We start from the raw sequence: 13,537 nt of genomic DNA on the forward strand, positions 1-13,537 counted from the left end.
AATGTCTGCATCTTTTATTTGAACTCTTCCCCCCATCCCTTCAGCATATGCCAGACACACCCCAAAGTGTGTTGGGGTTTCGGTGGGAGTGGAAGAAATACTTTCTATTTTTCTCAGATTAATGTGTTACCCTTGGTATTTTTTCATTGCTGATGAATCACACCCATCACTGACATGCCACATGACGTGAAATAGTCATTTCAAAGCAGGTTTTGATTTATTTCAGCTATACCTGCATTGCATTTCAATGTACTCTTACTTGGAAATAAGCCCCACTGGATAAATTTGCTTCCAAGTAAGTATGAATAAAATGATAGTACATATCATCTGGAATATGAGTAAAACCATTCAAACAAATCCATATATGTTTTTCCGTGTGACCTGGCCTGGAATTAGTAGTGACATGACCAGGTTGCCTCCCATTTCTGATTTTTTTGGCGGAGTCACGAGTTTGCCTTCAACCAGCTAATTCAGATATTTCCTATTTGTGACATAAACATCACACTAAAAATGCACCCAAAGTACTGAAAGTGACTGGCATGGTCCAGGTTAATTTGTCTGATTCTGTTGGAGGTTTTCATTTTTAATTTTGGTGTACTTCATACTCTTAAAATGCTATTTTCTTCACCATTTTGGATACCGAAAAAGGATTTTATATTGGGGGGGAAAGGAAGTATACAATTTTCACCAATAAATTAGGTAATCTCAATTCGTGCTACATTGTAGGAGTGCTTTATATGTTTATTTGGTGGTGGAGGAGGAAGGCTCACAGTAACCACTGAGGCCAATGTAGGAAAGTATTTCAAATTGTGTGCATGTCGGCAGGTGTTTGGATGACTGGCAGCTCTGTCCCATTTGCTTGGAACAGGATTCTATTTTGGTATAATTTTCTCTGTACAAGTTAAGCCTGGTACAGAGCTTAACTCATAGTATTTCATAACATGGCTGGGCCATTCAGTGCCCTCCTTGTCTCGTGTATTGGAAAGTTGCAGTGGGAACACGTAAATCACCCCCTCCCCTTATTCCTCACTCTTCCCCTGGAACAGAGATGCTGGTAGATTAGAGTAGTCCAGATTTCTAAACAGTTCAGTACCTTGATTTAAGATTGTATGTCCGAGAATTATCCAGCCACCTATCACAAAAAAACTGTTTGTCAAATGGCCAGGTTTTCAACAGCTCTTCAAGTTCTATTTGCATGGTAGTTTTGGAACTCCATTCAGATGGTAGTAAAGAGCTAATGATAAGCTGATATTTCTCTGAAAAGTGTTGGAGAAGAGTAGAATGACTTCCATTCTTCTCTATCTACACTCTGGAATCTACAGGAGATTCCACATTCCAAGGTAGCTTGTTTGGGTGGAAATCTGTCTTAGTAAGTATAAGTGAATACAGGCCATTGTTTAACAAGTGATAACTTGCTTCCAATGCGTGTGACCATTTTACAGAGCCTCAAACACATTACTTTCCGATGGAATCAGTGATAAATTCAAACTCTCAGTCATCTAACCACAATTACGGCTGCAATTAGGGATGGAAGGACCTGCTAGTTCTCCCAGTTTCTCATTTTTTTCGAAATCTTAAATTCTGCTCTCTAGATTTCTGCCACAATTTGTGAATTTCCTCGCAAAAATTCACCAGCATTTTGGTGTGAATTTATCCTAGTGAACACATTTTTTCATACCAAACCCCATTGTACTCTGAGTCCCCACTGAACTCTGGAGTACTTACTTCTGAGTAGACAGTCTGTAGACAGGACTGGACTGTAAGCAATGAAAATTTAAGAGGCTGCAGATGTGAATTGGCCCTGTGTAGTAGCTAGCGTACTACTGTTCTACTGCCCTGTATTGCCAGTGACATTTTTTATTATTATTTCCTGCTCCCAAAAGTTTATTTCATCTTAGAAAATTAAAGTACAATGCAGTGATACATACAGATGATTATTTATATGAGAAATTTTAGCAAAAAAAGTACACAGATTTCAGATGTGATTGAAATACATAAAAATAATAATTTAAAAAGCAATGTAAAATATAAACATACAATGAAGGGGAATATATATATATATTTAAAATCTTGTATTTTTCTTCACATGGAATAGGGAACACAAGTTGGAAAAAACAAAACAGTAAAACGAAAAACAGCCAGCAATAGGGTGGGTTGGGGGAGAAGACAGTGATGAAATGGCAAAAAAGAGAGAGATAATAGTCCAGGCATAGGCAAACTCAGCCCTCCAGATGTTTTGGGACTACAATTCCCATCATCCCTGACCACTGGTCCTGCTAGCTAGGGATCATGGGAGTTGTAGTCCCAAAACATCTGGAGGGTCAAGTTTGCCAACGCCTGTGATAGTCTGTGTTGAGAGTTGTCAACCTGTTGTCTGGCAGATGTTGAGAAAGACACTTCCAATCAGCTCTAGCCAGCATGGCCAAAGTGATGGTGGGAGTCCACAACATCTGGAGAGCACCATGGTGCCTGTCTTCAGTGTTTTCATTTTTAAGTAGGAGGAAGGACCCAGTTCCCAAAACAGTTCAGCTAATTTTCTACTCTGAAAGTGCATGAATGGCCCAGTTGTGCTTTTTTAAAAATAAAAAAATAAAAATGGAGGTGATACATGCCTAAGTACAATGGATCCAGGTGGTACACAATGGCTACCATTATGCAGAACCTGTGGTGTTATTTTTTTCAGTCCCTAAGGAATGTTCCTCCTTCTGGCAGCTATTCTACATGATCAGAAATCCCATGCAATGTATTCCTTGCTGGACTCTACTACTTTAGATTGCATGGAGAACAGCATTTCCAACTTAGTCCATTTATTGAGGAGCCCAATCAGCAAGTAACATAGCTCTGTAGTGTACATCTGGCGCCAATATCGAGTCTCTCTTCAGTGCCAGGTGAATAATTTTCCCTAGCCTTTTCTTTAGTTTTTATGATTTTATGCTAATTTGTAGTGCAATTTGCTGGGTGATCAAATTCATTGTATTTATTGTATTTTCATTTTTATGCTGTGCACCACTCGGCGAGCCCAGGCTGCAGAGATGCTAGCAAATATTTCAGTAAATAAAACAAAGCGTGAGAGCAATTCACACCTCACATACAGGAGAAAGATCAAATAATTGAATGCTCATACGTGAAATATTTCTTGCAAATACAAAATCAGCATGTTTGAGAGATACTTGTAGCCTGTCCTTCTCCCTTGCATACTTGCTTTAAATATGCAGACAGTTTTTTTGTTCAGAAAGAGGGATCATTCAAACATTTCACACACACAGTTTGAAGTGATGCTGTCCATCACTGGATACATTACATGGGACTGTCACTTGTGAAGCTTGACTCTAAGACAGCAGGAGTTTTTAGGATGCAAATGTTTTGAGGTAGGTTAGAATACACCCATCATTAACAGCTATGGTATTATTCAAGCTAAATACACTGAAAGGGGGAGGTTTTCTTTTAGTTGATACATCAAACATTATATACCACTTACTAGAACAAAAGAGCTCTAGGCAGTTTAAAATATTCATGAAAAATACCAATAAAATTGTATTTATGATGGTTGTGGCATTAGAGATCACAATAAGGCACAAAACATGTAAACCTGGTTAGGCTTGTAAAAAGAAAGAGGTAAAAAAAAAAAATGGTTGACACTTCTACAGTGCCAGAGGCAAACCTGTAGGAACAGGTCATCTCTAGTTCAAAAGCTTTGCACATTAGAGCCTTGTGCACTGATTTCAAAAAATTATTGGTTTGCAGGAAGATGAGTGAAGGCACTGACAATAACAAAATGCCAGTATTTTAGCTCCTGCAGTGCTAATCTCACTATTGGCCCTTTGAAAGCTGCTAAGAGGCAAAAGACATTCTAGTAGAATGTTTTTCACATGGTCTGATAAGGAGCAGTTAGGCAAACACAAGTTGCTTTCAGCTGCTAATAGACAGCTGTTTTCGCTACACAGGAAAATGAAGGTTAGGGAGTGGGGAAAGATACTTAGCAAAGCTGAATCCAGTACAGTATTTAAAGGTGGCCTTGTTGAAAGTCCCTTTTCCACGCAACTAATAAAGGTACTGGGAACCTGTCCTCCTTTACATCTTACCTTCCCAATGTGATTACATAAAAACCCTGTTTTACCTGTGGGCCGCAACAGATTGCAAAATAGGATTTATTGATGGCTTGAAATGTGCCCGAGGGCCTCTCTCCTTGATAGTAATTTCTGGGACTCCCTAGGAACTGCTATAAAATTATGATGTAAATTAGATTATTAATTAGGACAGGTTTAGACGGTTCAGTGTGCATTATTTTTTATCGTTATCAGGCGAAAACTCAATAACAAACTGATGATAGGGAGCTGTAAGGTATCTAGGAACTTCATAAATGTAAGCACCAATGCTATTTTTCTAGAAAAAGACGTACCGGAACTCACCATGAATGCCTCCCTTGTTCTCTTACAATGGCAGTGACGCCCACCTGAGAGGTGCCGAAACTGAGTTCCAGCTGAAAAAGCCCTGGTAAGTACCATCCATAATCTCAAGATGGAACAATGACCTAAATGATGGGGAACCTGTCCCTCTCCAGGTATTGTTGAACTACAGCTCCCATCATCTCTGATCATGAGCCATGTTACCTGGTACTGACAGAAGTGGGAATCCAGAAGGTCACACGTTCCCCATCTCAGACCTAAAAGTAGCCAAGGCAGTGAATAGCTTGCAAGTCATGCCATGATCAGCATCAAAGTGGCTTCCTCTGCCTAGATACTACCTTAGAGAGGAGTTGTCTGTTTCTGTGATCTACCCAAAGTTATTAATCCATTTTTCATTTCTTAAAGTATCGCCTCCTACTGAACTTAGGTTAAAAATATACTCCCCAGGAGGAAATTCCCCCAAAATGTTTCAATCAAATCTTCCATGGTTGGTTTGCCTTAAAATCCTGGCTGTAAGATCCCTGCAGTGCTTGCAGGGCATAGTTGATTGAAATTCTGCACTGCTACAGTGGCCAGTGAGCGTAGGCTATGCAAAGTGCCTACTTGCTGGCAAAGCAGATCTTAGAAATGGGTGGTTAGCATTTTGCAATGTTAGAGAGCATTTAGCAAGCAATGACTAGGCTCTGGCAATTCCAAGAGACAGTCCTATTAGCAAAACTGCAGATTCCAAAGCATTAGTGAAGCTGGACACAATCAGAAGCCCATTGGAATTCTGTGCAAGAAGCAGACAAAGAAAGAATCCCAACAATGAGAAACAGCAAAGAATGGCGAAAAAGCCCCCTTCCCAAATGAATGGAGAGTTGAATACCTTGATATAAAAAGAAGTTGACCTCTATTTAACCATTCATTTTTGTATTTGGCTACAACTTTGGGGCATAGTTTGTATTACGTGTGCTTGGGGAAATAATATGACCGCTGTGTTGCATTGTAAGAACTTTGTATAGGTAGGACTTTTCATTATATTATTTTTAATAGTGGCACTCTTTGATATTACGGCTGAAAGGAAATGCCTCTCAAAATCCCTTTGCATATTACAAAAATAGTAGAGCTACTCCAGGTATATCTTGTAAAATAAAAACCACTTCTGAGGACTAGGGCTGGATGGTATCTGGTTTTCAACATTGTGATATATCACAATGCCCGAACACCAAAAACATCTGAAAAAGTGGCTGGGCTCGGGAGGGAGGGAGAAGCGACCAGGAGGAAGGGAAGGAAGATTCCTGCTTGCTCAGTTAAAGGAGTTCCTAGTGACTCGCTCCCTCCACAGCCCAGTCCTGGCCTCAGCAGAGGGAGCCTGAGAAGGTTCTCTCCCATCTGCCTGCCTGCAAGCAGGGTGGGCTGCCTCATTCTTCCTGCGACTGACCGGGAGGAAAGAGGCAGCCCGCCTAACTTGCTTGGGCAAAGGCAAACATGCAGACAGGCAGATGGGCAAGCTGGCAAATACATCGCGACTCCCTGGCTGCCGCCAGCACAACACAGGCAGGAGTGAAATGCACTGTGATGGGCCGTGCATGTATTGCCAGCTCAAAATGTCTGAAACTGGTTTCAGACAATGAATTGAAGTACATGTGCATCCACATGTAGACATACTTTTTAAAAAAGTTGTGCATTATTCACACATAGTATGGCAGCTTTCTCCAGTCTTAGGTTTTCAGATGTTGTTGGACTATCCCCATTATCCTTGACTATTCTGGCTGTGGACAATGGAGGTTATATTCCAGCAACTTCTGAGGAAGGCTGTTGTGTGAGATACACTTTGGGCACACCTTTCAGAAAAATGTACCTGGCAGTTTGGCAAGATGTAAAATAGGCCCTATTTGAATGAATTAAATCAGCAATTCCATTTTGCACCAATAACCCTCCATGTTCGAAGTGGTGAGAAATGCAGGGTAGAAAGCATGCATTTTAATTGGTCATCTGTCCACTGATTATAAATAATATTTTGCATTTCAACCAATAACGGATTCAATTTATACAAGTGTGCATGTATCACCAACAGCTAATTCATTATAGGTGCCATTTTGAGATAGTGAAGTGAGTGAACCTTGGAAAGAAAGACAATCCTTAATACATTTCTCTCTCTCTTTAAAGTGGCATTCTAGAACAAAAGGTCTAAACATTTAACTTTTAAATGTATCAATTAAACATTGTTCTCATTAACCCTGGCTGCCTCCCCCCCACCACCACACCATCAACTAACATCCTAATCCTATCAAAGTTTTCTCAGAAACGGTTCCTACTTTCTTCAATGGATTTACTTGCCCAAATATAGGGAAAGTAGATTTGATGCAGGAAATCTATGACCCATTTTTTAAAAAGTTAATAGAACAAGGGCTATGATTCTGGGGGACAGAACAACTTAATCTCTCCCCTACTTCTAATTCTCTTGTCCTGATTAAAACTGCACTGTAGGTTTCTCCCTACAGGACAAACAGCAGCCACAGGGGGAAATTTCAGTCAGGAAAATGCTGTGGGAGAGAAATGTTACTGCCACATTTTCCACAGCTCTGTATGAGGCCTTGTCCCACCGCATTCAGATAAAAAAAACAACCTCTGGGACAACAGTTGGTTTATATATTTCTTCAACATCATGTCTAGTTGTGCCCTGAAAGTTGGGCAACACTGACAGGGCAAATCAGCATTTATTTCATGAGTCAGTTTCACAAGGGTGTTATATCCCACCTCTTCATTAATTTGCAGAGGGTTTTTTTCTAAATAATAATAATAATAATGCATGAATACTTGTATTTGAATGGTATTTTTGAATCTATTTTCTCACTAAATAGTTTTTTTTTATTACTTCATAGTATGCATTTATATAGGCTTTTTTAAATCCCAAAGCACACTATATATATAATACACATTTGGGTGTGTCTTTTGAACTTAGAACTGCATCACAATTTTGGAGAACTGAAAAATTCAAAAAATATCTACAGTATGTCTAAGAGGCTACTTTGAATCGGAATCCACAAAGAGCAAATTCGTCAAACATCCCTACTGCCATGAACATGCAGAAGACTGAACTTTAAAGTGTTCAGTTCAATTTAGTTTTAGTTCACTCACTATTAACTGAACGAACTAAAGGTTTCAGCCCTCATACTAATAATGTGTCTTTGCCCATAGATGGATTTCTCCACACATCATCTCTTCGTGAATAAGAAATGGATTCATGATGCTTTTGGCTACGTGAGCAAATTAAGTAAGTTATTTTTTGACCAAAAAAAAGTTCCCTTTGAAAAGAATGCACAGTGGACTTACATACAAAATGATTTCTCTGACTTGGATGTGAAGCATGGTAGCTGAAGACTTGGAGGACAAAACTGAATGAACAAGTAAGAAATCCAGACAAGTGGAATGTTAATGACAAGTAGCATTATAGAATATAAGCCTTCCCATCAGTTTGTATGTGGTAGGCATGTCAGTTAGTGCAACACTCTGGCTATTCAGAAATAAAAATTAAAAGTGATAGGCCCTGTCTTCTTCCCCAGTCGGGGTGTGGCTGCTGTCATAACCCTCTGGTACAAAGCATCTGTTCAAGATGAAAAGAAGGTTAAAGTGCCTTAATGTCTCAAAGCCCAACAGAGAGGTGAGGTTGTTAAAGATTGAAATGGATGCAAACAGATGCTGTCTCTTTGCACGATATGGCTATGACAGGTTGATTATTATTGCTTTGAAATATTTGCAAGAAAAACCTTTGATAACAGGCAATTTCATATTCTGACTATAAGAGATACTTAACTAAAAGCCGCTCATTTAGCTCTGAAGAGTATTATTTTTAGAAAGAGACAAGAAGTGGGGGGGACATCAACCAGTGATGGGGCTGGAATGATTTATTGTGTTATTAATGAGTGGAATAAAGATTCATTCATCTGTTCAAACAAAGGAAAACAGCATTACATATTTCTCTAAAAGAGCTTGCCTTAGTTATGCACTGCTCCCACACTGCCTTTGTAAAGGGATATTTTCCTCCACAAAGAAAACTGAGTTACATAAGAGCACATGGGAACATACTGAAGTTCCTTGCTGCCGTATTTTGACATCATCCTCTGCAATCCCTCTCTGACTGCTTTATCAGCTAACAGCAACTAACTACCATAGAGACTTCACATCTTGGAATGAAATAATCTCTCCATGGTGGCAGAAGACACCTGGGAAAGGCCTTACTCAAGTCCCCATTTCACAAACAACCAGTTTAGTGGCTTTCATATGCACCCTCCCCCCAAAAAAACATTCACCAAGCTGAACACAGACCCTACTAGAAGCTCAGTAAACCTCATGCTCTTGTGGTGTACCTAGGACTGCAAAAAAATGGGACAGGAAGGGTTGTTTAGCTCCTGTGAGATCACAATACATGGCTATATTTGAGATGTCTTGGTGAATCATGAGTTGCGTATACCCAAGTTAAAAAATATATAGTTAAACTATTAAATGGTTTGAAGTCACTAGATTCCACCTGACCTATCTAGCTTGTTACTCAAGATTCATGTCACCTGGTGACTGCATTATTGCTTCTATTGCCTTAACCAAAAGATCAGATGAGGGCCCCAAGTGAGGTGAATAGCCTTACACTTGCTCTCAATCTTCCCATATTCCAGGTCAAGTATTTTAACACCAAACCAGAAGGGCAAAAAGCAGTCCTTGGGGTCGAGGAGGAGGTGACATGTGGTGCAGGCTTGGCCAGCAGGTAAACATGGGATTTTTGTTGTTGTTGCAAGAATCAGGAGGTGTTGAATCTGTGTATTTAAGGCAGCCCTAAACATCCTTGTCTGTCAGTTTTAACAGAGGGGGCCAAAGGCATGGTGCCTGAGCTACTCTCTTACCCCTAAAGATGGTCTCTCCATGGCAAGGTTGAGGCACAATGGTGGGGCAATGTGGGAATGTTTGCAGTGCTGCTGCTGCCCAGGCTGTATCTGCTCTATAAATAAATACAGGACTTTAGTTGCCAGAGCTGACATTTTGGTACCTTCCATAAAACACAAACATTAGGGATTTTTTATAAAAAAAAATATGGAAAAAGGATATAACTTTTTAAAAAGAAAGAAACCTGTGCTTAAATGTAATTATCTGCAATTGTAATCCAGTGAACTGGATTTCCACAGCTTCAGTTTGATGTAAGTTTTACATTCTCTACACTTAATTGTGATAAGAATAAAAGTTATGGACCTCTTTGGGTGTCTCTTGATGACAACGGTTGCTGCTCCACCACAACTCCAGGGCTGCCACCAAACAGGCCAGGAGCAGGCCCACTGCCAAAATGCAGAAGACCCCTGCAAAACTGTGAAGCTTCAGGGCCTTCCCATCCGTCTGTGCGTTGGTGTGGCTGTTCAGATCACAGCGTCCCATTCGTGGCCACCATTTCTCTTTGAACACATCCAAGTATCCAGCTTCTTGTAGTTCTAAGATCCTGCAGAGATCATTTTAGGGAAAACCACAAGCATTATATTTCTACAAGGAAAGCTTGCACAGAGGAAATCTGCAAAGGAAGAATATAAATTTGACAATCGGCAAGGTTTGTGCTACCAAAAAAATGTATACCCAATTGTACAATGAACGAGATATGAACACTGTAAAGTTTTGCAGGAATCAATATTAACAACACACTCAGAAAGTTGTGAATAAGTAAGGGCCTCTCAACATATTGGGTTGGATCCACCATTGTACTTGTGGGGTGGAAATGGTGCTATCGTTGCTGTTCAGCAAACTGTGGCACAAGTCTTTCCTCAGCATTATCTTGGTGCCATGCATAATGGTCAAAAATAATGTTGAGAACATTACTTAGTACAAATGAGGCCTCACCTGTGAGTTCAGAAGCGTCTCTCTGTTGAAAAGCAACCCCCAGCTGTGACCAGTTAGAGGAAGCAAGCACTATCAAGCTGTGCTTTTGAAGCACACAAACACTGTGCTTGTGGGTAGGAGTGCAATAGGTCTCCAACTACAGGAGAAGTCCTAATGGCCTCTGTGCAAACCATTATAGGCAGCGATGGCCACTCCCTTACTCAACAAAACAGCGCATGAAGAAAGGCTTGACTAAGAGACCTTAGGATACTAAATCTGATAGCCAGAAAAGGTACAGCAGAGAACCCCCAACCTGTCAGGCCCCATTTAGCGAATCCCCTCCCTACACACTATAAGAACAGGCATACTTTCTTTGTTCTCCTGCCTATCATTTCCATTGGTTTATTAAATTGACCTTGTTATAGTTCCAGGTCCCAAGAGCTCCAAATCATACACTGAACTGGATAGATTAACAATGCTTGCTAAATTCCTGTCCAGCCAGATTTTCGCACTGGAGTGGTGAGATGTGGACACAGAAAACAATGGACACCTGCAGAATTGGGATGGGAAGCAGCCTTGACCCCCAAACAAAAGCCAACAGGTAACTGTAGAGCTAGGCATGGTTTCCTGCAATCAGCTTCTGTGGTACTGCATATCAGCACAGCAAGACTTAAGAGAGCACTACCTTACATATTCATAGCCCCATTTTGTTTGACAACTGACAGGCATGAAAACCCCTGAATTAGGCACCACAGGGAAAAACTGCAAACTTCATACAGATGCTCTGATGATTAAATCTCCAGGAGTGCTTCTGTTTAAGGATCATACCAGTCGTTGACAACAGCTTTGTACTCCTCCAAAGAGATTGTGGGAAACAGAAATTCAAGTGTGTGTGGTGGGGAATTATTTTCCATTGAAGCACTGCCAATCCTAAACTAGCACATAGCTGAAGATGTCAAACAGCCCTGCCTGAGATCCTGGCGATCCACAGATAATCAAGACTGGGCTGCTGTGACTTACGCAGGCTTGGTCATGTACACATTTTGCACAAGATGTACAAAATCTGCCCCAGCTACAATAAAACATGTCTCCACCATATTTGTCTCTACAGCCACAACAGGCACTGTAACTCTCCAGTTATTTGGCGTTACCCTCAATGGCACACTTGAGACAGATGGATGACAACAGACAAAAGCTCTGACTGACCTGGATAGCCCCCAAAACTGCCCTGGTGTAAGTCAAGTGCTACTTGATTATAGTTTAGGGAGATCCATCTTGAACCTGATCTTATCATGATCAGAGTGAATATAAGAGCATCATATATAGAACAGAAGAATAGAAGTATTTCTGCAGAGTGAAAACCATAACATATGCCATCTGCTTCCTTTCCTGCTTCTGGAAACATCCCCATGTGCCCCTGATGCAATCCCACACTCCCAGGATAAATTATATAAGCTAGTGGTGTTCAGCAAGGTAACCGCCTGTTCCGCTTTCCTTTTTTCCACCTAAATTGTCAGTTCAGACTTCCAGGAATGCTCATGTGTTGTTTCCAAAGTAAGACACACTAAACCAAATGCAATCACTATTGCACATATTGATTATGAAGGTGACATGTTGTTCAGGACTTGCCCTAATGAAATGGTAATTCTGGTCCTCTGTTAGTTTATTTTCGAGGAGATTTCACAGAACGTCAAAAAATTATTCTTTCTGCTAGTAGAAGAAGCCTGGATCCAACCCATTATGCTTTTGAAATATACATCTGGTATTTTAAAGAGCAGAGCAAGAAGGATGAATTATGAATGTGGCAAAAAGGTGCTCAGAAACATATTATGATACAGGTATACTCATTAGAGAGACAGGGTTGACTGCAGCTTCCTGTTGAGCAGCAAACCTGGGTTTGTTGCTGTGAAAAAGGTAAAGTGGCTCTTAGGAGCACCTCTCATTTGCTTATCTTTGAACATAGAATAATAAACCACACATTTCTCACTGATTATTCCCCACTTGACAGTTTTCATTAATTTGTAGCCATGATTTTCTACTCTCACACAGTTCTTCGCCTGCGAACTAGTCCTAATTTAGAAAGGGCTGGACTGCCCCTCTGTCCCTGCGTCCCCCATACTCACCTGAATTGAAAACCAGATGGGCCATCCTGTGACCCTGAAGAAGCGACAGAACTGAAATGCATTGCTACAAGCGATATTCACCCAGAAGCAGCTGATTAGCCAAGGCTCTAAATGCCAGCAAATGGGATACTCGGCTTGGGAAAGGGGTTCAAGCCTGAGCACTTTTGTATTACCTTTGGGAGAAGAGATCCCTGTATGGACTGCCATGCTGGAGCGCTATCCCATATCCTTTGCTGCTGATGCTGTTTCCAATGACTGTCACAGAGCACTCATCGTCTGTCAATGCTGCGTACTCCACTACTGCAACGTCCCACAAGAACGCGTAGTTGCCTTTCTTTGCCTGTAAAAACAAGGAACAAAACTTTCAGACACATCTTTAACTTTGATAGAATGTTATCATTCTCTTTCAAAAACTATCAGTTTTTGAACAGAGAATTATTTTTTACTCATTTTAATATATTTTTTTTCCCTGTTTTACAATTTAGAGTACTCATTTAAACATCTTTAAAATAACAGTGACTTCCCTTCTTCTTGGTTCATTTTGCATATCATAAATCCCTTCATATTTTACAAAAACTAAACCATTCAGTATTCCATTATTACATCCATCAAAACTTATTTACACTGTTGAATTTATATTACTGCTGCCAATGTTTTCAAGTGTACACAATCCCCCCCATATATTCAATAATTTTTTTTCCATTTTTCTCCAAACATATGTTCTTCTTGTTCTCTTATTCTATATTAAGTCTGCAACCTGTGCATATTCTGTAAGCTTAAGTTGTCATTCTTCTTTAGTTGGGACCTCACTCGTTTTCCATTTTTGAGCTTATGAAACACAGGCCACAGTAGTGGCATACATGCATTTTAAGAATGCCTTAAAATCACCAAATACATTTTGCCAGACCCAGGTCTTCTCAAATTCACCTCTATTTTCACCGTGTAACATTTAGTGGTAACATACCTGTATATGAAATCCCCCCCCCCCCCAAAAAAAAGCCATAAGAAATTTCCCAAGATCAACATTCTTTTAACTTCTCCTTAATTTCCAATCTATGTTTAAGCTAAGCGGAACTATCAATTCAAAGTTGCTTCAAATTTCACTTTGCGGGGGGGGGGGGGGGAAAGGCTCACAAATTAATGTGGCTTACGTAAAATTGCATGGTGAGTTCC

General features: G+C 40.3%; 1 protein-coding gene and 1 long non-coding RNA gene across 11 annotated transcripts in view; one reads left to right on the forward strand and one right to left on the reverse strand.

Annotated features, from left to right (window-relative positions):
• GRID1 (glutamate ionotropic receptor delta type subunit 1) overlaps nucleotides 1-13,537 on the reverse strand; it is a 707,273-nt gene that overhangs the window by 15,183 nt on the left and 678,553 nt on the right. For 3 of the 6 annotated variants that reach the window (XM_081004876.1, XM_081004877.1, XM_081004875.1), the window contains exons 14-16: nucleotides 12,538-12,704; nucleotides 9,630-9,870; nucleotides 9,287-9,376 (exon numbers count right to left, since the gene is read on the reverse strand). In XM_081004876.1, coding sequence (XP_080861002.1) covers nucleotides 9,287-9,376; nucleotides 9,630-9,870; nucleotides 12,538-12,704 — 498 coding nt within the window. Of the gene's footprint in view, nucleotides 1-9,286; nucleotides 9,382-9,629; nucleotides 9,871-12,537; nucleotides 12,705-13,537 lie in introns of all 6 variants that reach the window. The other 3 variants (XM_081004879.1, XM_081004880.1, XM_081004878.1) reach the window with 2 other exon arrangements.
• On the forward strand, nucleotides 1,339-12,531 carry LOC308476966. Of its 5 annotated transcripts, none has more exons than XR_013986288.1 (4): nucleotides 1,339-1,369; nucleotides 7,590-9,150; nucleotides 10,740-10,842; nucleotides 12,291-12,531. It is a non-coding gene; the product is annotated as an uncharacterized lncRNA (long non-coding RNA). The 5 variants fall into 5 exon arrangements; XR_013986291.1 differs by lacking the exon at nucleotides 1,339-1,369 and having other exon boundaries at nucleotides 1,594-7,665; nucleotides 9,062-9,150; XR_013986292.1 differs by lacking the exon at nucleotides 1,339-1,369 and adding an exon at nucleotides 1,594-4,494.

Source organism: Podarcis pityusensis, assembly GCF_964106645.2.
Source record: "Podarcis pityusensis genome assembly, chromosome: 5".
Taxonomy (NCBI): Eukaryota; Metazoa; Chordata; class Lepidosauria; order Squamata; family Lacertidae; genus Podarcis; species Podarcis pityusensis.